At 50.2% G+C, this 27,994-nt stretch overlaps 2 protein-coding genes across 3 annotated transcripts in view; both read right to left on the bottom strand.

Moving 5' to 3' along the window:
* The window catches only part of LOC144688603 (apolipoprotein L3-like), a 155,018-nt gene that overhangs the window by 49,548 nt on the left and 77,476 nt on the right, over positions 1-27,994 (bottom strand). The gene's annotated exons all lie outside the window — the stretch shown is intronic.
* Positions 1,870-20,474, bottom strand: LOC144688495 (up-regulator of cell proliferation-like). Of its 2 annotated transcripts, none has more exons than XM_078555135.1 (2): positions 20,380-20,474; positions 1,870-8,737 (listed from the first exon to the last, which is right to left on the bottom strand). In XM_078555135.1, the coding sequence occupies exon 2, from the start codon at positions 8,582-8,584 to the stop codon at positions 3,632-3,634; it is 4,953 nt and encodes a 1,650-aa protein (XP_078411261.1). In that variant the 5' UTR covers positions 8,585-8,737; positions 20,380-20,474; the 3' UTR covers positions 1,870-3,631. The 2 variants fall into 2 exon arrangements, with proteins under 2 accessions (XP_078411261.1, XP_078411271.1); XM_078555145.1 differs by lacking the exon at positions 20,380-20,474 and adding an exon at positions 9,729-10,053.

Here is a 27,994-nt window from a genome sequence, read left to right as displayed (position 1 = left end):
CCGCTTCTGATCAATGGAACAGGGGGATTCAGTGACGGTAATGCCATTAAACGTCAAGGGACGATGGTTGGATTCTCTCTTGTTGGAGTTGGTCACTACCTGACAATTTGTGGCATGAATGTTATTTGCCACTTGTCAGCCCAAGCCTGGATATTGTCCAGGCCTTGCTGCATTTGGATATAGGAGCTGAGGAGCTGCAAATGGTGCTGAACATTGTGCAATCATCAGTGAACATCCCCACTTCTGACATTATGATGGATGAAAGGTCATTGAAGAAGCAGCTGAAAATGGTTGGGCCTAGGACACTACCCTGAGGAACTCCTGCAGTGATGTCCTGGAGCTGAGATGACTGACCTCCAACAACCACAACCATCTTCCTTTGTGCTAGGTATGATTCCAACCAGCGGAGAGTTTTCCTCTTGATTCCCATTGACCGGGGGTGGAGGAGGGGGTGGGTAGGTTTAGGTTCCAGCAAGCGCTGACCATCCATTAGAAGGCAAGAGTGTCCCAAAGACACGACAACTACCCCTCAACTGACATTCTTATTTAGCAAGAATGGTGCAACTAATGTATGGAAATTTTGGATGATTTCCTAAAAACCCATTAAGGACTGAATATGTTATGACGTGGCAGATGATGTGAGCCAGGCAGAACAAATCCACAAGGGAAATTTAGTCACGCTATCACAATGGTTTTGCAATGTGTGCACTGAATTCAGAAGTAATAAGTCCACCAAGACCTTTAGAGATTTTAAAAATTAAGATATTTATTAATAAAATACAAAAGATTTCAAGCACACTGATAAGACAACAATTACTAACTACTATAATAACTCCTAAAATTCCTAATTAACCTGACCCCCCAGTATATGCCCCCTTTATGGCAACACTCCAAAGTAGATTTTAGATTTAAAACAGAACCAGCAAATTAACACAATACCCACTTGACAGTGGAATTCCAAATGGCTTTCCCCAACTTCAGTTTAGTTATAGCAGACTTATGCACAAATGCTGGAGGCTTTGTCTGGTTCAGACACACATAGTTCCACGCCCTCCAATGGGTAACTTTCTGTAGCCTGCTCTGCTGCACTACCCATTGGGGCGTCCTTCGTGGGACTACTTATGTGAAACATTTCTCGGCCAACTGCCTTGCCTCACAATCTCCAGCATTCAGGCCTGGAATGGCCTATTTTGTTGAAATGAGAACACACCAGCCTCTGGAAATTCTCCTTTTGAGATGTAGGGGGGGCTTCTTGCTCCCTCTTTCGTGTTTTCTTTTCTGGGTGTGGTCCTTTCCAATCTAGATCACCCTTATCTTTCCATTGTCTGCCTGAGTTTCCAGGCCAATGGGCATCCCTGGCTGTGAGCATTCTCTCCTCCTCCAAGTTTATTTGCAGGATGGAGGGTGAGCAATTTTTGAATTCCTCCAGCTGTATTAGCTCATGCAACCCCTCATTGACGTGTGGGATTTTTAGGGATCTTACACATCAGTCGAACGCTATTTGCTTCAGCTGTTCAAACTGGATGTAGGTTTGTGTGAGCTTCTTATGAGCATTCCGGAATTGCTGGCAATACGCCTCCGGGACTAACATACAGCCACTTATGATGGCAGCCTTAGTCCGTTTGTAACTCAGGGACACATCAGGGGCAGAATTGTACGAGTTAGCGAGCGGGGACGGGGCCCGCTCACCAACACATAAAATGACGCGCGGTGACGTCAGGGGGAACTCCTGATGTCACCGCGCCCGATTTAAATATTCAGGAAGGCGGGAGCGCAGCAAAATCAGCTGCTCGCCCGCCGACCTATCAATGGCCAATTGAGGCCATTGACATGATCAATTAAGTAATTAAAGGACCTGCCCGTCCAACCTTAAGGCTGGCGGGTCGGCCAGGAGCCCCGGCGGGTTAAAAATTTTTAATAAAGATTTTGTAAAAATTATGGACATGTCCCAACTCATGTCACTTTGTCACATGAGGGGACATGTAAGGGAAATTTTTTTTTTCTATTTTTAATATTTTTGAAAGTAGAGGTGATCTCTCTGAGGCAGCACTTAGCCTCAGGGAGATGAGTGCACATACGCGAAATCCCACCACCCCCCCCACCCCCCCCCCCACCCGCCGCCTGCATAGGGAGCGCATAGCGCTTCCCTGCGGACGTCACGCCGGGCGGGCCTTAATTGGCCCACCCACATAAAATGGCGGCCTGCCTCCAATCGGAGGCGCCAATCAGAAGCACGCCCATACGCGCCCACCCATCAACTTCCCACCTGACAGGGGGAAAATTCAGCCCCAGGAGTCAGCATGAATTGGACCTCTTGTGCTCTCCCTGACAGCTGCCCTTGAATTAAAAATGTCCAGATCTCTGAGGGCCATTTTAGCTGTCCTGCTACTTAAATGGCAAAAAATTACTCCACATCACTCTTTAAATTTGGAATAAATCCAGCATATTTCAGGGCCTCAGAGAGCGGTGACAGGGCAGGGAAATGGGGGTTGCTGCTGGGGAGAGGGAGATTTTTCCTTGCCACTTTCAATTGTCTGGTCTCTCTCTATCTCCTCTTTGAGCTGTTAGCTCCATTTCCAGTTTTTGGAGCTGGAATTCTCCTTCCCTTTCCTGTCCCCTTGCCCTCTCTCTCTCTCACCCGCTTTCTCTTTTCTTCTCCTGAATTCTAGCTGCAGTTTGAGTTTTTCCAGCTCAAAATTGGCTAGGGGAGGGGTTTCGGAGGCATGATTGACCTCTACATCTAACTGCCTTACTGGTAACTTCAGATCCAAATGTTCTACCAATAACTGGATCATTTCACTTTTGATTTTGCTGGGCAATTTTAACAGTACCCCACTAGCTGCAGCTTTTAATTGTTCTGTGCTAAGGGATGCCAACATTTCACCGTTTAAATTTCCTTGCTGAACAAATACCTGGGCATTAAACATTGCTATGTTCTTCATGTTAGGGGAAAGGAATTGGCTGTACTCAGTTACTTGTGTTTTAAAATTCATTCCAGCCACTGAATTTTCCTCTTTTTGCTTCCAATTGAATGTTTTTTATCAAATTTGGCTTGTCTGTTAACTTGGATTCTGGTCCAATTCAAATCGGTTATCCCGAAATTGAGCCCCCAATTTCTGTTATGGATTGGAGGGGGTTTAATTCAAACAGCCCTGATTTCTCCTCTCACCACCTGTCTGTAAACAGAAAAGGTGTTTTTGATTTTTGATTTCCCTCTTTATAAGTGGTGGCGTATTTTCCCAATCCCTCCGTTTTGGAGTTATTCAATCCTCTATTTATTAATAACTCTACAGCAAACCCGAGATCGAAAGAATGAACAAGGTATTACATAAGCATAATTAATGCTGTAATGCTTTCAAAATCTGCTATAAATGTACAGGAAAAGCTCTGCATTGTTGCGATGTTTTGATCTCCCGTGTGTGCATATTCGTCAATAAACTTACTTGTGTTCAGCTCACAGCCGACTTGTTGGAGTGTCTTAGATGCTCCACATTAGTCGCACATCTTATATAATCCAACGTGATTTAAATTTTTACTGTAATGAAATTTTAGACTGGTTTCCACATATACTCTAATTTGTAATTGAGATGTTTGTGTTCACTCGAACTGAGAAGTGTCATTTAAAGGGATGCTACAGAGACTGAATATCTGTGTTATACGTTTTGTTCAGATGTTCCCTGACTTCTTCCCACTTAATGTTCCAGGCAGAGGTAATCTCTGCAGGCTTCGCTCCATATCTATCAGCAAATTCCCGATTGAAATCGTAGAAAACCCTTTTCCAATAGGATGTTGCCTCTGCAGAGAGAGCCCTTTGGATAGTCCAGGATTTGTAGTAGGCATTGACTGACTGGTAATCCTTGAAGGGTTTGAATTCAAACCCTGTGTCTTTATTTCGGAATGATGCGTTGCCTGCTACTGAAGCTGTACAAATATCCATTGAAAGACACTGGCTATTACGCCATCGATAACCATTCAGTCCTTCAGGTATGTGCTGTTTACTGAAATGCTGCCCGTGCTGAGTGGTCTCTGACTCACAAAAAGCTCCACAGAAAGGACATTTCTTTGTGCAACAGAATAACCCTTTAAATAGTTCCTCATTTGGTTTTACAGATAATTCCTTAATCTTTGCTTTAACATCCCAGCCTGTAACCTCATTGAGGAGCAGCTTCTTGACCTCTGCAATAGACAGTAGAACTGCTTCTGCAAATTTCTTGGCATTGCTGTCAGTTTGGAATAGAACAATTTTCATCTCATCTTTGCACATTGTGATTCTTGACCTTAACTTTTCAGCAAACAAATCAAGGAAACTCTGAGCCTTTCCAGAAATATTCTGGGTCACTGCATCTTGAACAACCTCTTTAGCTTGATCAGTGATCTCTGTGAGGATTTCTTTAGCTAGATGTACAAACCTGCTCTCTCCTGTAAATTGTTCTTTGCAGTGTACAATAACCTGTTCATGGAGCCACTTCTTTGCGAAATTCTCAAAGTCATTGATATACCTGTAATAGTCTTCAAAGTCATTCATTTGTTTTAAATGGACCAGAAGTTCCACAACAAAGTTATTGCGGAGCTTGTACTTTCCCTTAGGATCAGTCTTTTTCATATTATCCACAATTTTCATGCTGAGATCCTTTAGCACAGCATCTCTGATCGCTGGCATATAACAAGATTTTGCAAATCGTTCTGCTTGTTTCTGATTCTGATCCTGCTTTGTGTAAATATCCATGAAAAGTTCAAAGTATAGATCTTTTTTGCTTTCTAGTCTCTTCCGTGGGTCGTGTTTATTGATAAACCTGGTATGCATAACCTTGAATCTTTGTGCAGCATAACCACATATGTGAAGTTTAAACTCTGCCCTAAAAATCTCACTCATTGAAAACTCTAAATCTGAAATGTTGTTGATTGTTTTCTCGATGTCGTTCAAAAATTCAATACAATATTTATTATCATAATCCATGTCCATTTCTGCATTTCCATCGATGTTCTGCTTACATTTAGTCTCGAGTGGCTTTGATATTAGTTCCGCTCGTTTAAGATCTGATTCTCGGGCAGTCATCGCAAATCTCTTAGCCTTGGTCATCTTAAATAGGTTGATGTGTTTCTCCATGATCTGAAAGCTCTGGGCCCCGAGCACAGAGAGGGGTTTACTTTCCAGTTTTTCATTAATCACTCTCCCTTGTGCTTTTGTGTCCTGTCTCAGAAGATTTTCAATCTCCACCTCAATGTTTCTTACTGTGCAGGGCTGATAATTCAGTTTGGTGAGTGTATTACGCCACATCATTTCAAAGGCTCTTTTCAGTTCTTCATCACCTAACACCTGCTGAATTTCTTTACAGTTTTGTAAAAGCTTCTTGACTTGTTCTTCAATCTGCTTATTAAATTCATTCCAAATAGCATCCACTTCCTGTAATCCCACACATCTATTGACAGTATCCTTACATTTCTGTATTGAATTGTCCTGAAGCTGGCTGCATAACGTGGAAATGCTTAGTTTGAATTGTTCCTTGTATTTCTCCATTAGCTGCACATTATCAGCCCCACTTTCAAAGTGTGCTTCTAGTTGATCAAGAGTCTTTTCCTTTCTGTTGTCAATCTTTTTCCTGATCTCCAATACCTTTACTGGGAGCAGTCGGTTTAGATCACCTTTGTGATTCTTTATTGTGTTTTCAGCTTCATTTGTCCAGGAATGGGCGAATTTGCGGATTTCCCATTCCCAGTCTTTGAACTTCATGGAGAGCTGGTTGTAAGCCTCAGCAACCAGACTATTCTGAAAACTGAAAATGAAATTCTCATTTTTCACCTGCTCCCAAAGCCCAGACAACCATTTGATAAAGTCTGGAATTGTTAAAGCTTTTTCAGATTTGCTACGCTTTAATAAACAACGAAGTAGACACTTCTTCAGTTCAAAGACTTGTTCACTATAACCAGTATTGACGGCAGCCATCGGTGGGGTGCCGTGCCATAGACCGGGGATGTACCAGTTGCTTTTATCAGGGTCATAGTCCATCACATCAGAGAATTTTACATGCTCTAACTTCTCCAGTTTAGCTGCAGCACCTGTCATCTGATCCAATTGTTCCAGTAGTTTCTGACGACTCCTCAGGTTCTGATCATGTGCACACACATCTCCAACATTCTGGTGGACAAATTGACAAATTGGCCCTTTTCCTGTTTGCTTCATGCGGATTAAGGAATGAACAACAATCTGCAGAACATCTTTCATCTCTGTGGGATTTTCCATCCCTATATTTACTAAAGTTAAATTGCTTAATCCAATTACAAATGTTGCCAGCTCATTATCGTGTTCATAACTGTCTGTAAGGGTTGCGAGTTCTGGAGCTTTCAGCCCCTCAGTGTCAATTACCAGGATGAAATCACAGCCCAGATCTTTTGCTAGGCTCCCCGTGACTTTGATAAACTGCATGAAGGCTCCTCGTGTACATCTGCCACTACTCACGGCAAACTGCAAACCAAACATTGTATTTAGGAGTGTGGATTTCCCAGTACTTTGGACACCAATCACTGTCACCACAAACACACGGGAAGCAATTCCCACCACCTTGGTCACTTCATTTAGTACAGCTCTGACCCACTGAACAGGAATATTGGAAACATCTCCATCAATAAGCTCCAGGGGGAACCCATCCAGCAATAGTTCAGCTGCAACAGCCGGTAACCTCAATATATTTGGGTCTACCTCTCTCTTATTACCTGTTGTCACTGAAACTTCATAAACCTGGCTGAGTTCCCTCATGAAGTGCTCAAGTCCAAGGGAACTGTCAGACATCTCCTGATCCAAGTCCTTCAGCTTACTCGCATTCTGCTTTGAGTCTTTGTATAGCTCTTTGTAACGACTACGTAATTTTGACATTAATTCTCTTGATGTATTGTCCAAGTTGAATTTCAGCCATTTTAGGAAAAAATCTCTCTCTTCTCCACAGGTTTTTGTCAGCACTGTGATGAATTCCTTCAGCTCTTCCGACTGACGCTGCTGGAGTTGAGCTTCTCGGATTTTCTTCTTCTTTTGGTCCAGTTCATATTTATATGCCTCTGTGGTCTTGTCCGCACGGTGTTTCATGCGAGACTTCTCTTTCTCATACTGAGACCAGTCTTTCCAGGGCTTACCATGGAAGGGCAATACTCTCCTTTTGTATTCAGTAATGACTCCAGGGTTAAGACTTCTCAATATATCAGAGGCGCGTTGTTTGCCTTGTTGTATTTGATGATAATGTTCATCGACCCCAATCCCACTTTTCCTTGCAATATCAGCCATTTGCTCCAGGTTCAGGAAGGTCTGGGCTCCTTCATGAGTTGGAATCATTTGCATTATTCTGGAACAAATATTTTCCACAAGTTTTGCATCATTCATATTTGTCCGAACAATGCATTGTTGAGGTTTCAGTTTTAGATCTTGGAACAGTTTCTTTGTCTGAGCTGGGTTTATCTTTTGCTGACTGCCAGGGGAGTTTATTATGAGAAAGAATTTTGCTGGTGACTGAGTGAGAGAAGTGAGGAATTCTCTTTCCTTCTGACCAATTATATCAATGAAAATAAAGAGAGCAACAGAGACTTCAGCAAGAAACCGAGTGTTTCTCTGATAAGATTCAGCATCACCTCGGAGGTTAATGAATGCAGCAGCCTCGGGGAATGTGTCCAGATTTCTTTTCCCAGAGGGGAGATGCCAGCAGATCTCTGCCACTCCATCGGATATTCCACGGGGAATATTCCCACATTCCATCTCAGAGTGCAGGAAGATATTTTGCTGCAGCTGTGTCTGGCTCAAGGTAAGGTTGAGAATTTTAGACTTGGAGATGCTGCATCTTCCAAGTCTGATGAAGGAAATGGTTGGCATGGCTGCAGTTACGATGGGCTCCTCCACAAAGCTGTTGCTATTTGTGAGGGATTCTGGACACCATTTTTTAATAATAGACCGCATGGCCCAGAGGAGAAGAGTGGCAGAAGGTCCATCTGTGGAATCCCCCTCCTTTTCTGCAGTATACTGGCCTGGCTGTAGAAATGGTAATGCAAACTGGCACTGAGACATCTTCAGCATCAGCTCCTGCTGCAGAAAGTAATCTGCACAGAGGAAAATGGCAGCAATGATATCTAGAGGGTTAACCCCAGAAATCTGAGTTTCTTTTTCTTCAAAGAAACCACTGAAATTTTCATCCATATCAGTCTCACCTTCTGGTTCTTGAGCAAGTGGCCATTCAGGGTTCCTCGCTATTGAATTAGCAGAAAGGATTCTTTGGAGAAAATGCCAAGGGATATCTTTCAGCTGAGTTGGCTTATTGTCCTTCAGTTTATCCCAGCAAACCTCCCGCATGAAATTTAGTGACAATTTGTGAGGATAATAATCTTGTAATCCCAAGTCATTTACAATTTGGGGTGGCCTATTATTGTGAGATATGTTTGACCGCTCAGTCCTATCACTGAGAGAATCTGAGTGCTTGTTGATGGTGTTTTCCCTGTGATCACTGCATATAGATCTCACCAATGGTTCACTATCTTCAGATGGTGCTTTTTCTTCCTGTGTATCTTTGTCTGTTGATAAAGGCTTTAATGTTACTTTTGGAAGTTCCATGTCTGATAAAAGGGTTCCACTCGGGGTAATCCTGTGATTTATTGGGAATCCAGGCTGCCGTTTGGCTTTGCTAGCAGGTCTGAGGTTCCTCTTTGTGTTCTATCCCCTCACCACGTGGATTGACAGCGATCAGTGTTCAGTGCATGGGAATAGCTGTGGACATTTGAATATGAAGTCATCAGATTTAGTAGGCTGCATTAACTGCCAGAGCTCAATTCTATCATTGAGAATAACAAAAAACTTACACATTTTATTATTGGAAATGGAAGGGTGACACTTGCATATCCAGTCAGATAACACTTTTTTCTAAATTACTCCTCTTTTGAAAGATTCACATGTGACAATCATGGCTGAGATATCTCCTCCAGTCCCATTCCCTAACCCTCTCCTGTTCAGGTATAGACTTTTTTCCCATATATATTTTTTAAGTCTTTCAAGGAATATGAGCATTGCTGGCAAGGACAGCATTTATTTATCCCTAATTGAGAAGGTGGAGATCAGCCACTTTCTTGAACCACTGCAGTCCATGTGGTGTAGGTACATCCACAGTGCTGATCGGGAGGGAGCTACAGGATTTTGACCCAGCGACAGTGAAGGAACGGTGATATATTTCCGAGTCAGGATAGTGAGTGGTTGGAGGTGAACTTCCTGGGCAGTGGTGTTCCCATGCATCTGCTGCCCTTGTCCTTCTGGATGGTAGTGGTTATGGGTTTGGAAGGCGTTGTCGAAGGAGCCTTGGTGAATTCCTGCAGTGCATCTTGTAGATGGTATACACTGCTGCTACAGTGTGTCGGTGGTGGAGGGAGTGAATGTTTGTAGATGGGGCGCTGATCAATTGGGCTGCTTTTTCATGAATTGTGTCAAGCATAAATGGGGAGTATTCAATCACACTCCTGACTTGAGCCTCGTAGCTGGTGGACAGGCTTTGGAAGGTCAGGTGGTGAGTTACTTGCCACAGAATTCTCAGCAACCGACCTGCTCTTGTTGCCACAGTATATATATAGCTGGTCCAGTTCAGCTTCTGGTCAATGGTAAGCCCCAGGATGTTGATAGTGGGGATTCTGTGATGGTAATGCCTTCTTACTTTATATACTTTTCCCTGGCTTGTCAAGGACCTTTAACCTGGCTGGACTTTTAAACCTACCTGGTTTACAGCAACAAGTGCCGTAAAAAAAGCAGGCCTGGCTTCCTTACCTGTGACTCGACAGCCCTCAATGTTAGGCCCTGAGGACACACTGCACTGCCCAGATCTTGCCCAGCTTGAGTTGGATGGTCGGGCAAGATAGGAACAAACTTTCAAACAGAGAGGCAATCTAACTCAATTGCCACTCCATCAAGTTACGGCCCAAGGTTTGAATCTCTCTAATCAGTTTCCACTCCTTCCACAGTACCGAGGTGTTCTTAACAAAGTCAAAAATGACACCCCTCATCAGCCTTCTCGACCTGTTTGTAGCCTTTTCACAGCTGCTCAAACCTCTCCACCATAGTCCTGCTGGGATGGCTCACACCTGGTTCTTTTTTATCTATATAATCATAGCCAAGGAATCACCATCAATGACTTCTTTTCCCATTCCTGAAGAGTTATCTCTCATGTCCTCCAAGGATCTATCCTTGGCTCCCTCCTAGTTTGCATTGATATGCCTCCCTTTGACAACACATCCGAAAACGGAACATCAATTTGCACATGTACACTGATGACACCCAGCTCTACCTGACTTCTCTCAACTCCTCCACTGTCTCTAAATTATCAGACTGTTTCACTGACATGGAGTACTGGATGAGCAGAAACTCCCTAAATCAAGTATTGGAAAGATTGATGCCATTATCTTCAGTTCCCAGCACAAACTCCATTCCCTAGCCTCTGACTCTGTCTCCCACTCTAACAACTGTCCGAGGTTAAACCAGACTCTTCGCAGCCCTGAGAAGAGTTTTCAACCACATATCCACATGATCACCAAGACCACCTATCTCCACTTCCATGAAAACTATACTTACCTTAACGTTGAGAGTGGAGGTGAGGAACTTCAACTCCCAACAAACCTTGAAACCTATGTGCATGCACAGATGGGGAGCAGATTGCACATGCAGAGTTCTACATTCTTCATTCTGTGGGCCCAGTGTGCCTGGGCAAGAAGGAAAATGGTGCAAAAACCTGGCCATGTGACTGGGAGCAGAGCACCATGGAAGACTGGTGCTCCAGGCAGGGGACAGGGAGCGGTCCCAAAGGGGAGAGGGGACAGGGGTCAGGGAGAGATCCCAAAAGAGTCCCAGAGAGGGGACAGGGGTAGAAAAAGGTCTCAGTTCAGTTAAAAAGAGATGACCAGAGAAATAGGCTCCAAATAGGAAAGGGTGCGGGGAGCTGAGTTTAGTTGAAGAAGGCAGCAGAATGTTGCTGACTCTGTGCTGCGGGCTTTTGGGGTGAAGGTGCCCCTTTGGAGCAGTAGTGTTCTGCTTGGCACAGCTGAAGGGCTGAAGATATGCTTGCGAGTTGGTGTTTGAGTGTATACTTGAGAATCCAGGGGAATAGAATCTCAGGAGACAAGATTGAAACCCTGCGAGGTGGGCCATCATTAATGCCATCCAAATTGGAACAAATTTTGTCGAGAATTCCAAGGCAAGATCATCAAAGGTGAAAAACTAGAATCCCTCGTGAGAAAGACGAAGTTTCAGTCAAATTGGTTGTCTCACAATGTTTACTGATGTCTGGGTGGGCTGTTAAGGAATCCATTCACTCTGTCTTGGCTGTATTTGCTGCTCGTAGAACATAGAAAATAGGAGCAGAAGTAGGTCATTCAGCCTTTCGAGTCTGCTCCACCATTCAACATGATCATGGCTGATCTTCTATCTCAACACCACACTCCGCTCTCTGCCCATACCCCTTGATGCCTTTAAAGTCTAGAAATCTCTTTCCGTCTCAAACATATTCAGTGACTTGACCTCCACAGCCCTCTGTGGTAGAGAATTCCACAGGTTCACCACTCTCTGAGTGAAGAAGTTTCTCCTCATCTCAGTCCTAAATTGCCTACCCTGTATCCTGAGACTGTGACCCCACCCCCCAGCCAGAGAAAATAAAGTCCCTGCATCCAGTCTGTCCAGCCCTGTCAGAATTTTATACGTTTCAATGAGATCTCCTCTCATTCTTCTAAACTCCAGTGAATGTAGTCCTAGTCGACCCAATCTCTCCTCATATGAAAATCCTGCCATCCCAGGAATCAGTCTGGTGAACATTTGTTGCACTCCCTCTATGGCAAGTATATCCCTTCTTAGGTAAGGAGATCAAAACTGCACACAAGACTCCAGGCGTGGTCTCACCAAGGCCCTGTACAGCTGCAGTAAGATATTCTTGCTCCTGTACTCAAGTCCTCTTGCAATGAAGACTAATATACCATTTGCCTTCCTAACTATTTGCTACACCTACATTCTTGCTTTCAGTGATTGGTGTCCAAGGACTCCCAGGGCCCCAGGGAATGGGACAGCAAAGTGCCAGGGCCCTGAAGAGGAGAGGCAGGCTGCGAGGCCCAGGAGTGAGACGCTGCAGACCCCCATGTCACGGGGGTGGGAGTGAGGGGGAGTCTGAGGGTGAGGGTGTGTGGGTGTGAGAGAGTGTGAATGTGGGTGTGTGTGTGTGTGTGTGAGAGTGTGTGTATGCATGTGGGAGTGAGAGAGTCAGTGTGAGGGAGTGAGAGTGAGTGACTGTGTAGGAACGACAGAGAGAGAGTGTGAGGGAGGGAGTGAGGGAGCAAGAGAGTGTGTGGGAATGAGAGTGAGTGAACGTGTATGTGTGGGAGTGAGAAAGTGTGTCTGTGTGGAAGTGAGTGAGAGAGAGTGACTTTATGGGAGTGGGAGAGTGAGTGACTTTGTGCGTGTGTGGGAGTGGGAGAGGGAATGTGTGGGGGAGTGGGAGAGTGAATGTTGTGAGAAATGAATTTTTAAAAAAAAGTTTTGAGGAATATTATGTTATTCTAAGGTGAAGGCTGTGTGTGTCTGAGATTACTAGGAGATATGTTGTCTGCAGGGCATGAGACATGAAAATGATAGAGGTGTTAGGTTTGAGGTACCAGTGAATAGGTTAGATCTAACATTTGCATTTTGGATAAGGAGAGTTTGCTTGAGTATCAAAGGGAAGTCAGAGGTAACAAGAAACACGTTTGCATCTTGCAGAAGTTCTATAGTTAACTGGTAGTGGGGTATTATATTTTATTAACCTGAAAGCAAAGACAAGATGGGAACATGAAAGATCTTATTTTTTGGAAGGATTTTGTTTTCAAAGAGGTGTGAGAACAATGGAACCTGAGATGGAAAGGTATAAAGGGATTTTAGAGTTACTATGGAGAGTTTAGGGTAGCTGTAGCGTTTGAGCTGGGGCTGCGAGATGTAGCTGCTGATGTGGTTCTGGACTGGGGGAGGATGCAGTTTGAATCGACCATCCAGTCAAGCCAGCAAAGTCTTGGGCTGTAACAAGCAGTTTTATTCTGAAGTTTGGTTTTCCATAGCAAAGTGGGAAGGAGTTACAGGTCATGTGGCATGACTTTTTTGAAGCTACAGCAGTTTGCCTTGGGTTATATTACTGGATTTTATAAAGTTAAACATCTATAAGGGACAAAAACAGAATTACCTGGAAAAACTCAGCAAGTCTGGCAGCATCGGCGGAGAAGAAATCAGTTAACGTTTCGAGCCCTCATGGCCGAAGGGCCATGAGGGCTCGAAACGTTAACTGATTTCTTCTCCGCCGATGCTGCCAGACTTGCTGAGTTTTTCCAGGTAATTCTGTTTTTGTTTTGTATTGGATTTCCAGCATCCGCAGTAGCTTTTAGCTTTTTGTTTTTATCTATAAGGGAGTTTTGCCTGGAAGGTGTTCACTTGTGGGTCTGACCAAGGAGAGAGTCTTTTTGGGGTATTTTTTTGTAAAACTAATCTTAATTGTACAGCAATAATCTTGTGTGCTTACATTTTCTTCTATTCTTGTTGACAAAACTTTTCATTTTAATTTCTAAAACCACAAAAATGTTACTGAGCCCCTTCCTGCTGAGATCAGTACGACGTCTTCTTGCTTTCAAAATACAAAAGAATGGGTAAGTCCCCTGGGGGGTGGGGGCTTGGGAGAGAGAGGGGGGTGCACAAGAGCGAGATGGACCGTGGGAGAGAGGGCGGGCGTTGGGGAGCGAGAGCGAGCGCGCACGTGCGGGGGGGGGGGAGAGAGAGAGAGCGTGCGGGTGCGGGGGGGGGAGCGAGAGCGAGCGTGCGCGTGCGGGAGGGGAGCGCACGCGAGCGAGCGTGCGCATGCAGGAGGGGGGACAGCGAGCGTGCGGGGGGGGGGAGCGAGCGTGCGCATGCGGGGGTGAGCGAGAGCCCTCTGCACCCTACCTAGGTGTCCCCCCCTACTCCTCAACCCCCACCTATGGCACCTCCCCATGCCCACGCAGAAGATGCAACACCTGCCCCTTCACTTCCTCTCTCCTCACCGTCCAAGGGCCCAAACACTCCTTTCAAGTGAAGCAGCATTTCACTTGCATTTCCCCTAACTTAGTCTACTGCATTCGTTGCTCCCAATGCGGTCTCCTCTACATTGGAGAGACCAAACGCAAACTGGGCGACCGCTTTGCAGAACACCTGCGGTCTGCCCGCAAGAAAGACCCAAACCTCCCTGTCGCTTGCCATTTTAACACTCCACCCTGCTCTCTTGCCCACATGTCTGTCCTTGGCTTGCTGCATTGTTCCAGTGAAGCCCAACGCAAACTGGAGGAACAGCACCTCATCTTCCGACTAGGCACTTTACAGCCTTCCGGGCTGAATATTGAATTCAACAACTTTAGATCTTAAACTCCCTCCCACCATCCCCACCCCGTTTCTTCCCCCTCCCTTTTGTTTTTTTTTTCAATAATTTATATAGATTTTTCTTTTCCCACCTATTTCCATTATTTTTAAATCTACAACTAATACCTTGTCAGTCTTTCCACCCCACCCCCACTAGAGCTGTACCTTGAGTGTCCTGCCATCCATTCTTAATTAGCACTTTTCTTAGATAATATCACCACCTTCAACACCTCTTTGATCCTTTTGTCTGTGACATCTTTTGATTATCTGCTCCTATCACTGCTTGCTTGTCCTTACAACCACCCCACCCTCAACTTCTCTCCCCCCCGCCCCCCCACCATATATTTCACCCCTCTCCTAACTACACTCAGTTCTGTTGAAGGGTCATGTGGACTCGAAACGTCAACTCTTTACTTCTCCACCGATGCTGCCAGACCTGCTGAGTTTTTCCAGGTAATTCTGTTTTTGTCTCAAGAAGCTTGACACCATCAAGAACAAAACAGCCGGCTTGATTGGCACCACATCCACAGTTATTCAGTCCCTCAACTACTGGCACACAGTAGCAGCAGTGTGTACCATCTACAAGATGCACTGCAGGAACTCACCAAGCCTCTTTAGACAGCACCTTCCAAACCCTCCAAGCCACCCACCATCCTGACTTGGAAATATATCAGCCGTTCCTTCACTGTCACTTGGTCAAAATCCTGAAACTCCCTTCCTAACAGCACTGTAGGTGTTACCTACACCACATGGACTGCAGCGGTTCAAGTGGCACCTCACCACCACCTTCTCAAGGGGAACTAGGGACGGGCAATAAATGCTGGCCCAGCCAGCGATGCCTACATCTCATCAATGAATAAAAAAACCTGAGACACTAGATGAGTTAAAAAGTAAAGAGCGACAAGTATTGGATAGGTTATGTGTACGGGAACTTCATAAGCCACCGGACGGTTGAGACGGCCTTTGCACTACATCAGGTAATGTAATTGCACTTTGTATGTCCCAGTGCCCGAGTCAGAGACTCTGTCCTTGCTCCCCTCCGGAACCCGGAGCCCGCCCTGCTCCCCTCTGGAACCCGGAGCCCGCCCTGCTCCCCTCTGGAACCCGGAGCCCCCCACCCCCCCCCCCCCACCGCTCCCCTCTGGAACCCGGAGCCCGCACCCCGCTCCCCTCTGGAACCCGGAGCCTCCCCCCACTCCCCTCTCGAACCCGGAGCCTCCCCCCCCACGGTCCCCTCTCGGACCCGGAGCCCCCCCCCCCGCTCCCCTCTCGGACCCGGAGTCCCCCCCCCCCGCTCCCCATCCGCACCCGGAGTCTCCCCGCTCCCCTCCGCACCCGGAGTCCCCCCGCTCCCCTCCGCACCCGGAGTCCCTCCGCACCCGCAGTCTCTCCACACCCGGAGTCTCCCCGAGTCCCTCCGCACCCGGAGTCTCCCCGCTCCCCCTCCGCACCTGGAGTCTCCCCACTCCCCCTCCGCACCCGGAGTCCCCCCGCACCCGGAGTCTCCCCGAGTCCCTCCGCACCCGGACTCTCCCCGCTCCCCTCCGCACCCGGAGTCCCCCCGCTCCTCTCCGCACCCGGAGTCTCCCCGAGTCCCTCCGCTCCCCATCCGCACCCGGAGTCTCCCCGCTCCCCATCCGCACCCCGAGTCTCCCCGCTCCCCCTCCGCACCCGGAGTCCCCCCGCTCCGCTCCGCACCCGGAGTCTCCCTTCTCCCCTCCGCACCCGGTGTCTCCCTTCTCCCCTCCGCACCCGGAGTCTCCCCGCTCCCCATCCGCACCCGGAGTCTCCCTTCTCCCCTCCGCACCCGGTGTCTCCCTTCTCCCCTCCGCACCCGGTGTCTCTCCGCTCCGCTCCGCACCCAGAGTCTCCGCTCCGCTCCGCACCCGGAGTCCCCCCGCTCCCCTCCGCACCCGGAGTCTCCGCGCTCCCCATCCGCACCCGGAGTCTCCCCGCTCCCCCTCCGCACCCGCAGTCTCTCCGCACCCGGAGTCTCCCCGAGTCCCTCCGCACCCGGAGTCTCCCCGCTCCCCCTCCGCACCCGGAGTCTCCCCCGCTCCCCCTCCGCACCCGGAGTCTCCCCGAGTCCCTCCGCACCCGGAGTCTCATCGCTCCCCTCCGCACCCGGAGTCCCCCCGCTCCCCCTCCGCACCCGGAGTCTCCCCGAGTCCCTCCGCACCCGGAGTCTCCCCGCTCCCCATCCGCACCCGGAGTCTCCCCGCTCCCCATCCGCACCCCGAGTCTCCCCGCTCCCCATCCACACCCGGAGTCCCCCCGCTCCCCTCCGCACCCGGAGTCCCTCCGCACCCGGAGTCTCCCCGCTCCCCATCCGCACCCGGAGTCTCATCGCTCCCCATCCGCACCCGGAGTCCCCGCGCTCCCTGCCGCACCCGGTGTCTCTCCGCACCCGGAGTCTCCCCGCTCCCCATCCGCACCCGGAGTCTCCCCGCTCCCAATCCGCACCCGGAGTCTCCCCGCTCCGCTCCGCACCCGGAGTCTCCCCGCTCCCCTCCGCACCCGGAGTCTCCCCCGCTCCCCATCCACACCCGCAGTCTCTCCGCACCCGGAGTCTCCCCGCTCCCCATCCGCACCCGGAGTCTCATCGCTCCGCTCCGCACCCGGAGTCCCCGCGCTCCCTGCCGCACCCGGTGTCTCTCCGCACCCGGAGTCTCCCCGCTCCCCCTCCGCACCCCGAGTCCCTCCGCACCCGGAGTCTCCCCGCTCCCCCTCCGCACCCGGAGTCTCTCCGCACCCGGAGTCTGCCCGAGTCCCTCCGCACCCGGAGTCTCCCCGCTCCCCCTCCGCACCCCGAGTCCCTCCGCACCCGGAGTCTCCCCGCTCCCCCTCCGCACCCGGAGTCCCCCCGCACCCGGAGTCTCCCCGAGTCCCTCCGCACCCGGAGTCTCATCGCTCCCCTCCGCACCCGGAGTCCCCCCGCTCCCCTCCGCACCCGGAGTCTCACCGCTCCCCATCCGCACCCGGAGTCTCCCCGCTCCCGGAGTCTCATCGCTCCGCTCCGCACCCGGAGTCTCCCCGCTCCCCATCCGCACCCGGAGTCTCCCTTCTCCCCTCCGCACCCGGTGTCTCTCCGCTCCGCTCCGCACCCGGAGTCTCCCCGCTCCCCTCCGCACCCGGAGTCTCCCCCGCTCCTCATCCGCACCCGGAGTCTCCCTTCTCCCCTCCGCACCTGGTGTCTCCCTTCTCCCCTCCGCACCCGGTGTCTCTCCGCTCCGCTCCGCACCCGGAGACTCCCCCGCTCCCCAACCGCACCCGGAGTCCCTCCGCACCCGGAGTCTCCCTGCTCCGCACCCGGAGTGCCCTCCGCACCCGGGCTCCGCTCCGCACCCGGAGTCTCCGCGCTCCCCATCCGCACCGGAGTCTCTCCGCACCCGCAGTCTCTCCGCACCCGGAGTCTCCCCGAGTCCCTCCGCACCCGGAGTCTCCCCGCTCCCCCTCCGCACCCGGAGTCTCCCCGCTCCCCCTCCGCACCCGGAGTCTCCCCGCTCCGCTCCGCACCCGGAGTCCCCCCGCTCCCCATCCGCACCCGGAACCTCATCGCTCCGCTCCGCACCCGGAGTCCCCGCGCTCCCCGCCGCACCCGGTGTCTCCCCGCTCCCCATCCGCACCCGGAGTCCCCCCCCCGCTCCCCATCCGCACCCGCAGTCTCCCCGCTCCCCATCCGCACCCGGAGTCTCCCCGCTCCGCTCCGCACCCGGAGTCTCCCCGCTCCCCTCCGCACCCGGAGTCTCCCCCTCTCCCCATCCGCACCCGCAGTCTCTCCGCACCCGGAGTCTCCCCCGCTCCCCATCCGCACCCGCAGTCTCTCCGCACCCGGAGTCTCCCCCGCTCCCCATCCGCACCCGCAGTCTCTCCGCACCCGGAGTCTCCCCCGCTCCCCATCCGCACCCGGTGTCTCTCCGCACCCGGAGTCTCCCCGCTCCGCTCCGCACCCGGAGTCCCCCCGCTCCCCTCCGCACCCGGAGTCTCCCTGCTCCGCACCCGGAGTCCCCTCCGCACCCGGGCTCCGCTCCGCACCCGGAGTCTCCGCGCTCCCCATCCGCACCCAGAGTCTCTCCGCACCCGGAGTCCCCCCGCACCCGGAGTCTCCCCGAGTCCCTCCGCACCCGGAGTCCCCCCGCTCCCCTCCGCACCCGGAGTCTCCGCGCTCCCCATCCGCACCCGGAGTCTCCCCGCTCCCCCTCCGCACCCGGAGTCTCCCCGCTCCCCCTCCGCACCCGGAGTCTCCCCGAGTCCCTCCGCACCCGGAGTCTCATCGCTCCCCTCCGCACCCGGAGTCCCCCCGCTCCTCTCCGCACCCGGAGTCTCCCCGAGTCCCTCCGCACCCGGAGTCCCCCCGCTCCCCATCCGCACCCGGAGTCTCCCCGCTCCCCATCCGCACCCCGAGTCTCCCCGCTCCCCCTCCGCACCCGGAGTCTCCCCGCTCCGCTCCGCACCCGGAGTCCCCCCGCTCCCCATCCGCACCCGGAACCTCATCGCTCCGCTCCGCACCCGGAGTCCCCGCGCTCCCCGCCGCACCCGGTGTCTCCCCGCTCCCCATCCGCACCCGGAGTCTCCCCGCTCCCCATCCGCACCCGCAGTCTCCCCGCTCCCCATCCGCACCCGGAGTCCCCCCCGCTCCCCATCCGCAGTCTCCCCGCTCCCCATCCGCACCCGGAGTCTCCCCGCTCCGCTCCGCACCCGGAGTCTCCCCGCTCCCCTCCGCACCCGGAGTCTCCCCCGCTCCCCATCCGCAACCGCAGTCTCTCCGCACCCGGAGTCTCCCCCGCTCCCCATCCGCACCCGCAGTCTCTCCGCACCCGGAGTCTCCCCCGCTCCCCATCCGCACCCGGTGTCTCTCCGCACCCGGAGTCTCCCCGCTCCGCTCCGCACCCGGAGTCCCCCCGCTCCCCTCCGCACCCGGAGTCTCCCTGCTCCGCACCCGGAGTCCCCTCCGCACCCGGGCTCCGCTCCGCACCCGGAGTCTCCGCGCTCCCCATCCGCACCCAGAGTCTCTCCGCACCCGGAGTCCCCCCGCACCCCTCCGCACCCGGAGTCTCCCTGCTCCGCACCCGGAGTCCCCTCCGCACCCGGGCTCCGCTCCGCACCCGGAGTCTCCGCGCTCCCCATCCGCACCCAGAGTCTCTCCGCACCCGGAGTCCCCCCGCACCCGGAGTCTCCCCGAGTCCCTCCGCACCCGGAGTCCCCCCGCTCCCCTCCGCACCCGGAGTCTCCGCGCTCCCCATCCGCACCCGGAGTCTCCCCGCTCCCCCTCCGCACCCGGAGTCTCTCCGCACCCGGAGTCCCCCCGCTCCGCTCCGCACCCGGAGTCCCCCCGCTCCCCTCCGCACCCGGAGTCTCCCCGCTCCCCATCCACACCCGGAGTCTCCGCGCTCCCCATCCGCACCCAGAGTCTCTCCGCACCCGGAGTCCCCCCGCACCCGGAGTCTCCCCGAGTCCCTCCGCACCCGGAGTCCCCCCGCTCCCCTCCGCACCCGGAGTCTCCCCGCTCCCCATCCACACCCGGAGTCTCCCCGCTCCCCATCCGCACCCGGAGTCTCCCCGCTCCCCATCCGCACCCGGAGTCTCCCCGCTCCCCATCCGCACCCGGAGTCTCCCCGCTCCCCATCCGCACCCGGAGTCCCCCCGCTCCCCTCCGCACCCGGTGTCTCTCCGCACCCGGACTCTCCCCGCTCCCCATCCGCACCCGGAGTCTCCCCGCTCCCCATCCGCACCCGGAGTCTCCCCGCTCCGCTCCGCACCCGGAGTCCCCCCGCTCCCCTCCGCACCCGGAGTCCCCCCGCTCCCCTCCGCACCCGGAGTCCCCCCGCTCCTCTCCGCACCCGGAGTCTCTCGGATTTGGAATGCTCAGCCCGAGAGGCTGAGGGAGGCAGGGTCAATTGAAGCATTCAAGAGGAATTTAGACTCCAATCTGAAAAGTAGAGTTTAGGCATTTCAATGGAATTAACAAAAGACACAATTACCTGATTCACAAGTTGTCTTTTTCAGTGGACTGGATGTTTCACGATGTCAAAGTGACCCTTTCTAACTATGAGTGTTTAGCTTTATATCAACAAGTAAGTATCACTTTCAGTTCTATTCTGATTTACATTTCAAAGAAATCACATGATTGGGGGAAGCCATTGATGAAATTGATTACCTAATCTATGCAAGAATGAAGTAGCAACAAGAGCAGGGTCAGAGGCTAGTGTCATGAAGCTATTAATGGATATAATGTTATTGGGAATTATTTTTAAAATAGAGATTTAGTCTGTGGGTGTGTCTGTGTGTGTTTTAATCGGATTAAAGGCAATTAGTCTGGCTTTTGCCTTTGCCAGTATCCAGTGCCTTCAGCCATTTCTTAATATCACGTGGAGTGAATCGAATTGGCTGAAGACTGGCATCTGTGATGTTGGGGACCTCCGGAGGAGGCTGAGATGCATCGGCACTTCTGGCTGAAGATTGTTGCAAATGCTTCAGCCTTATCTTTTGCACTGATGTGCTGGGCTCCCCCATCATCGAGGATGGGGATATTTGTGAAGCCTCCTCCTCCAGTGGGTTATTTAATTGTCCACCACCATTCACGACTGAATGTTGCAGGACTGCAGACCTTAGATCTGATCTGTTGGTTGTGGAATTGCTTAGCCCTCACCATCGCTTGCTGCTTATGCTGTTTGGCACGCCAGTAGTCCTGTGTTGCAGCTTCACCAGGTTGACATCTCTGTTTTAGGTATGTCTGGCGCCGCTCCTGGCATGCCTTCCTGCACTCTTCATGGAACCAGGCTTGATGGTAATGGTTGAGTGGGGGATATGCCGGGCCATGAGGTTACAACACGATGGAGAGTATCCTCAATATGAAGACATGACTTCACCTCCACAAGGGATGTGCGGTGGTCACTCCTACCGATATCGTTATGGACGTGTGGCACCTTTGGCAGACAGGTTGGTGAGGATGAGGTCAAGTATGTTTTTCCATTTTGTTGGTTCCCTCACCACCTGCCGCAGACCCAGTCTAGCAGCTATATCCTTTAGGACACAGCCAGCTCGGTCAGTCGTGGTGGTACCGAGCCACTCTTGGTATGGACGTTGAAATCTCCCACCCAGAGTGCATTCTGCGCCGCTGCCATCCTCAGTGCTTCCTCCAAGTGGCATACAACATGGAGGAGTACTGATTCATCAGCTGAGGGATGCAGCAGGAGATTTCCTTCTCCGTGTTTCACTTGGTGCCATGAAACTTCAATGCGGCCGGAGTCAATGTTGAGGGCTCCCAGGGAAACTCCCTCCCGACTGTATACCACTGTGCCGCCACCTCTGCTGGCTCTGTCTTGCCAGCAGACAGGACATACCCAGGGATGGTGATGGTGGTGTATGGGATATTATCCTAAGGTATGATTCCATGAGGATGACTGTGTCAGGCTATTGCTTGACTAGTCTGTGAGACAGCTCTCCCAATTTTGGCACAAGCCCCCAGGTGTTAGTAAGGAGGACTTTGCAGGGTCGACAGGGCTGAGTTTGCTGTTGTCATTTCCGGTGCCTAGGTCGATGCCGGGTCCGGTTTCATTCCTTATCCAATTTTCTGTAGCAGTTTGATACAACTGAGTGGCTTCCTAGGCCATTTCAGAGGGCATTTAAGAAGCAACTTAGGAGCTGTCCCCATGCTTGCTCTACACACAGCTCTGTCCAATACTAAGATGTCCTCTGGGTGCAGTTTATACATTCACTTACATCGCTGTGTGGCTGGTACTGTACCCAGTCCCACGTTAACCCTTTATGTCCTTATACTACATCAGGTTCATTCCAGGGTCTGGTAGGGGATGTCTGTGGTGTGTCGCAGTCTGCAGCACATAACTGCATAAAGCTTGTCACAGACACAATCTCCAGGAGGGTGAATACCTTTATACATTTCAAAACAGATCAGGATAGCCAGGCAGAGCATGCTAGAGATAAAAACAAAAAGCTAAAAGCTACTGCGGATGCTGGAAATCCAAAACAAAAACAGAATTACCTGGAAAAACTGAGCAGGTCTGGCAGCATCGGTTAACGTTTCGAGCCTTCATGGCCCTTCGGCAGAACTGAAGCATAGTTAGGAGAAGGGAGAAATATAAACTGGTTTAAGGTGGGGGGGGGGGGGGGGGCGGGAAGAGAGGCATTGAGGGTGTGGTGATTGTGGAGATAAGCAGTGATAGGAGCAGATAATCAAAAGATGTTACAGACAAAAGGGTCAAAGAGGTGTTGAAGGTGGTGATATTTGTCTAAGAAAAGTGCTAATTAAGAATGGAAGACAGGATATTCAAAGTACAGCTCTAGTGGGGGTGGGGTGGACAGACTAACAAGGTTTTAGTACCTTGTACTGGGGATAGTGCGCTATAACATCAAGGTTTTTTGCTGCTATTGCTGTCTCCCTAAGATTCAGGGAACCATTGATTGTACCCATGTGGCAATTAAAGCACCTGCTGGAGGCCTTTGAGAACTGTAAAGGATACCATCGCTCAATGCTGTGTGATTATCAGCTGCAGATCCTCCAGGTTTGTACAAGGTATCCTAGGAGTTGCCACGACTCTCATATTCTCCAACACTCCCTGGTTCCGAGGCTTTTCAGCCCTCCGCATGCTTGGATGGCTGAGGTGTGGGGGATAAGGGACACCCTCTGAAAAGATGACTGATGACACCGAGCAGACATCCTCAAACCCCCGCTGAAGAGAGATACAACAGAAGCCATGTCTCCATGAGGACTATAATCGAGAAGACAATCGGGCTGCTCAAGATGAGGTTCCTGGACTGGTCACGGGGATCACTTCAATGTGCACCAGATCACGTGTCGCTGATTGATATTGTGTGCTGTGCCCTGCACAATCTGGCTCTTTCTCAGTAAGATCAAATGTAGGAAGTAGACTGGGATGAACAGCCACTGATGTGTGATGATGCGATGATCGTACAATGCCTTCTCCTGACAGAAAGCCTCATTCTCCATAAAAATGTTCTTCCTTTTTTAATATGTAAATTCCTTTCTTTCCATACTGTCACGACTCACTGGGGATAGTGCGCTGTAACATCAAGCCCCACTGATCCCCGAGCCGTGACAAATGTGAGAAGTTTGACCACACCACCAGATTGCCCCAACTCTACCCAACTGTTTGATTTAGGCTAAAGAATACGAGCACCAGGTTTGTAAAGTTAATAAATAAATAACTGTTTATTGAACAAATTGCCATTAATTAGTACAAAGAAAGAAATATGATCTGCTAACTTCTAACACTAACTTAACTCTACCCCCTTCTTAAATCCCTGTACACACACACACACACACACAAGACACATAAAAACTGGATTTTAAGGGTGGGATAAAACAGTTCAATAGCACCAACCCAGAGTACAGGATTCGATGGGTCGATTTTGATCGAGATCCTCCAAATTCCTTTCAGTTCTTTGTCCATGACACGAGGTGGTCTTCCAGCACTTTCAGTCTGAAGTTCACTGGTTGAGTACTTGCTTTTCAATGTCTCTGATAATGATTTTCCCCTTTGCCTTTTGACATGGGTTTTCAGAGAGAGCAGGTTTTCGAGATATGAGGAGAAAAAGCCAGCTAGCTATTATTGTGGAATTACTGGAATCTTCCACACACAGGAGAAAGAGGTTTTAGATCTTGTTACTTTCAGGCTTGGAGCTATTCTGCTGCACTGCCCTCACACACAAACCTGGTCACCTGGTCAGGAGCCAATTAAAACATTGTTGCCAGGCAGCTCCCTTGGTCCAGGGCTCCTTTCTGGCATTATTCTGTCTTTCATGGCACACTCTGTTCCAGGACTGCGACATTGTACACATCTCCCATCTTGTTCCAGTGGACATGTCTTTCAATCTGCAACCATTGTAATCTTAACTCAAAGTCCAACAGAAAATAATATGATATGCTCTTTACAACAGTACGACAGAAATAAAAATATATGATCTTTACAATATGTCTTTGGAACTTTACCTTTCTCATAATATAAATCTTTTCATGTTGCTACTAAATATTGTCAATAACCCTTGAGAAAAATAAACACATTCCTTTGCTTGCTTATCTGGCTTTTTGTGAACAGACTGAGATCCCTTTGAAAACCAAATCCCCCTTCATCTATCTAAAAATACAAATCCCCTTTACACCTTACATGCTAAGACCCCAACCACGTTTACCATTAGCATATTAAAGATACTTCTACACCTTACTTCTTTTGATAACTTAACTTGCAGTCTGCTTACTACAAAATGTAATTAAATCACACACAGACATGACTATCTCTTTACCCCCATAAAACTACTTTACAATAAAGCATATTATGAAAATTTTTATATCTTCATAACATATTGACACACCCAACAACATATACATGTTTACAACTACAGGTGATTAAAGATTAAGTCTCTGACATGCTTTCCTTATTCTGTTCGAGCGGTGTAGCTCTCCTACTTGAGATTCTTCCACAGGATTGACATGATCAGGAATTGCAGCCCCAGATACATCATTTTACAATGGCAGTCCAGGGTTTGACAATTCTACAGAGACATCATGCATGTCTTTTCTAGCTCGATCTGTCAGCTCAGGAACTAATGGTTCAACATTAATCACAGGTGCAATAGCTGGTTGTTGGAAAGTCTCCCTACTTCAAAGATGATCCACATGTTTTTGAACAATTCGGTCTTCCACTTCCACTTGGAATGATAAGGGGCTGGTTTCAGAGACAATAGTTCCAGGAACCCAACAAGGTCCATTCCCAAAATTCTTGATGAAGACTGTGTCTCCTACAGTGGATCTCCGAGTTTTACTGTGAACGTCGTGCTTCAATTTTTGACTATTCTGATTCTTCTCTACCTTCTCCTCTAAGCTTGGAAACACCTGACTTTACCTTGTACGTAGGCAGTGTTTCATCAACAATTCAGATGATACGGTACCCGTAGTTGAGTGAGGCCTCATTCAGTAATTGCGAAGAAAGCGGGGAAGTCAAGTTTCAATGGTACCTTCTGATAACCTCTTCCTTCCTGATTTGAAGGGTTGAACAGCTCTCTCAGCTAAACCATTTGATGAGGGACGGTATGGTGCTGTTTTGATATATTTGATTCCATTCTGACTGATGAAGGTTTGAAACTCTGCACTGGTAAAAACAATACCGTTATCTGAAACAATGATTTCAGGTAGGCCAAAAGTGCTAAAACAATAACAAAGATTTTCAGTGGTTGCACTTGATGTTAGTGATCTTACTTCATACAAGTCCATCCATTTAGAATGTACGTCGATAATCAACAGAAACATCCTACCTAATAATGGCCCTACATATTCACCGTGCAGTCTTACCCAGGGTCGGCCAGGCCACTCCCAAGGATGAAGTTGAGCTCCAGGGGGCAATTTCTGTTGTTGCTGGCATTGTGGACAGCATTTTACCATACTTTCAATATCGCCATGGATGCCTGGCTACCAGATGTAGCTCCTTGCTAGCATCTCCATTTTTGAAATACCAGGATGCGCACTATGAAGCTCTACTAATAGCGGTTCTCTTCCTCATGAAGGGAGGACCACTCTTGATCCCCACAATAAGATTCCATGTTGGGTAACTCTGTTTTTCAGGCATGGAATGGTCTCATCTCTTCGGACATTGGTGAATCTGACCACCCTTGCAATACTATGGGCGGTATTTTCCTGTCAGCGAGCGGGGGGGGCGTGGCCCGCTCGTCAACGTGTAAAATGAAGTGCGGTGACGTCAGGCGGAACTCCCAACGTCACCGCACCCCATTTAAATTTTCAGGTAGGCAGGGGCTCAGCAAAATCAGCTGCACATCCAACGACCTGTCAATGGCCAATTGAGGCCATTGACAGAGTCATTTAGCTAATTAATGGACCTGCCCGTCCAACCTTAAGGTTGGTGGGCAGGTCAGGAGCCCCGGCGGGAATTAGGAAAAGCATGAAACCTCATCCACGGGCGGGATGAGGTTTCATGTAGGTTTTTAAAAATTTTATCAAAAGTTTTTGTAAAAATTATGGACATGTCCTAACTCATGTGACAGCGTCACGTGAGGGGACATGTCAGGAATTTTTTTTTCAATTTTTAATCTTTGTCACAGAACAGCCGATCTCCGTGAGGCAGCACTTAGCCTCAGGAGATGAGTGCGCTCTTTCGTGAGCATGCGCGAAAGAGCACACTCTCGACTTTGGGATTCCCCCCCCCGCCCACACAGGGAGCGCATAGTGCTTCCGTGCGGACGTTGCGCTGGGTGGGCCTTAATTGGCCCATCCAGGTAGAATGGCGCCGCACCCCCGACCAAGGGCGCCGATCGGAAGCGCGCCTGGCATTCAACTTCGCCCCGACCGGGGGAAAATCCTGCCCCATGTCTTGGACTTTTAACAAAATTGGGTCTTTGTTTGCCCAACGTTTAATCTGCTTCGCGCATACCGGTGAACAAACCAAGAAGTTCAACACAAGTATAACTTCTTGCAGTACAGAAACATGTCCAATGCTCTCTGGTAACAGGAGACGATTGAGCACATCTGCATTCAAGATGTGTAATCCTGGATGGTACATGAAGGTGTATTCGTATGTGGCTAGAATTAAAGCCCAATTTTGTATCCATGCTGAAGCAATTGATGGAACTGCCTTATCTTCACTGAATAAACCTAGCAGGGGCTTGTGGTCTGACACAATAGTAAAGGGTCGACAGTGCAGATACTGGTGGAATTTCTTCACTCCAAACACCACTGATAAATCTTCCTTTTCAAGTTGTGAATAACCTAGCTCTGCTGTGGAGAGGGTCCTAGATACATAACCAATTGGCCTCTCACATCCATCTTCCATTCTGTGTGACAACACTGCTCCCACTCCGTAAGAGGAAGCATCACAGGTTAGCATCAATTCCTTCGAGGGACCCTGGTATACTACTAAGCATGATGAATGGAATAGCTTCTTGACCTTCACATCGCTGATTCCACCACCAACGATGATTCTTCTTTAACAACAAGTGTAGTGGTGGTAACACTGTTGATAAATTTGGAAAGAACCGGCCGCAATAATTTATTATACCTAAAAAGGATTTGAGTTTGGTCACAATAGACAGAGACGGTGCGTCTTTAATTACCCTAACTTTCTCTTCTATTGGATGGAACCCCACAGCACCCACCCTGTGGCCCAGGTAAATGACTTCTGGTGCTCAGAATGTACACTTCTTTTTTAATCTTATGCCAGTGTTCAGAAATCTTCTGAATACCTCTGCCAGGATAGACAAACGCTCGGTTTCAGTCAACCCTGTGATCAGGACATCATCTAGGTACCCTACCACTCGGGGAAGCCCTTGAAATAAACTTTCCATAGTTCGTTGGAAGATTGCACAAGCAGATAATACTCCGAAGGGCAGGCGGGAATACTGGTACAGGCCCTTGTACGTGCTGAGGCTAATGTACCCCTAGACTTACTATTCAGCTCCAGTTGCTGGTACACATGGCTTGTGTCCAGTTCAGTATAAGATTTTCCTCCATCTCATTTTGCATACAGATCATCTATTCTGGGCATTGGATATTTATCCAGTTTAGCTGCCTTGTTAATGGTTAATTTGTAATCCCCAAAAATTCCTATGGTT

Source organism: Cetorhinus maximus, chromosome 1 (genome assembly GCF_964194155.1).
Source record: "Cetorhinus maximus chromosome 1, sCetMax3.hap1.1, whole genome shotgun sequence".
In the NCBI taxonomy this organism is placed as follows: domain Eukaryota; kingdom Metazoa; phylum Chordata; class Chondrichthyes; order Lamniformes; family Cetorhinidae; genus Cetorhinus; species Cetorhinus maximus.
This window is presented reverse-complemented; position numbering and strand designations above follow the sequence as displayed.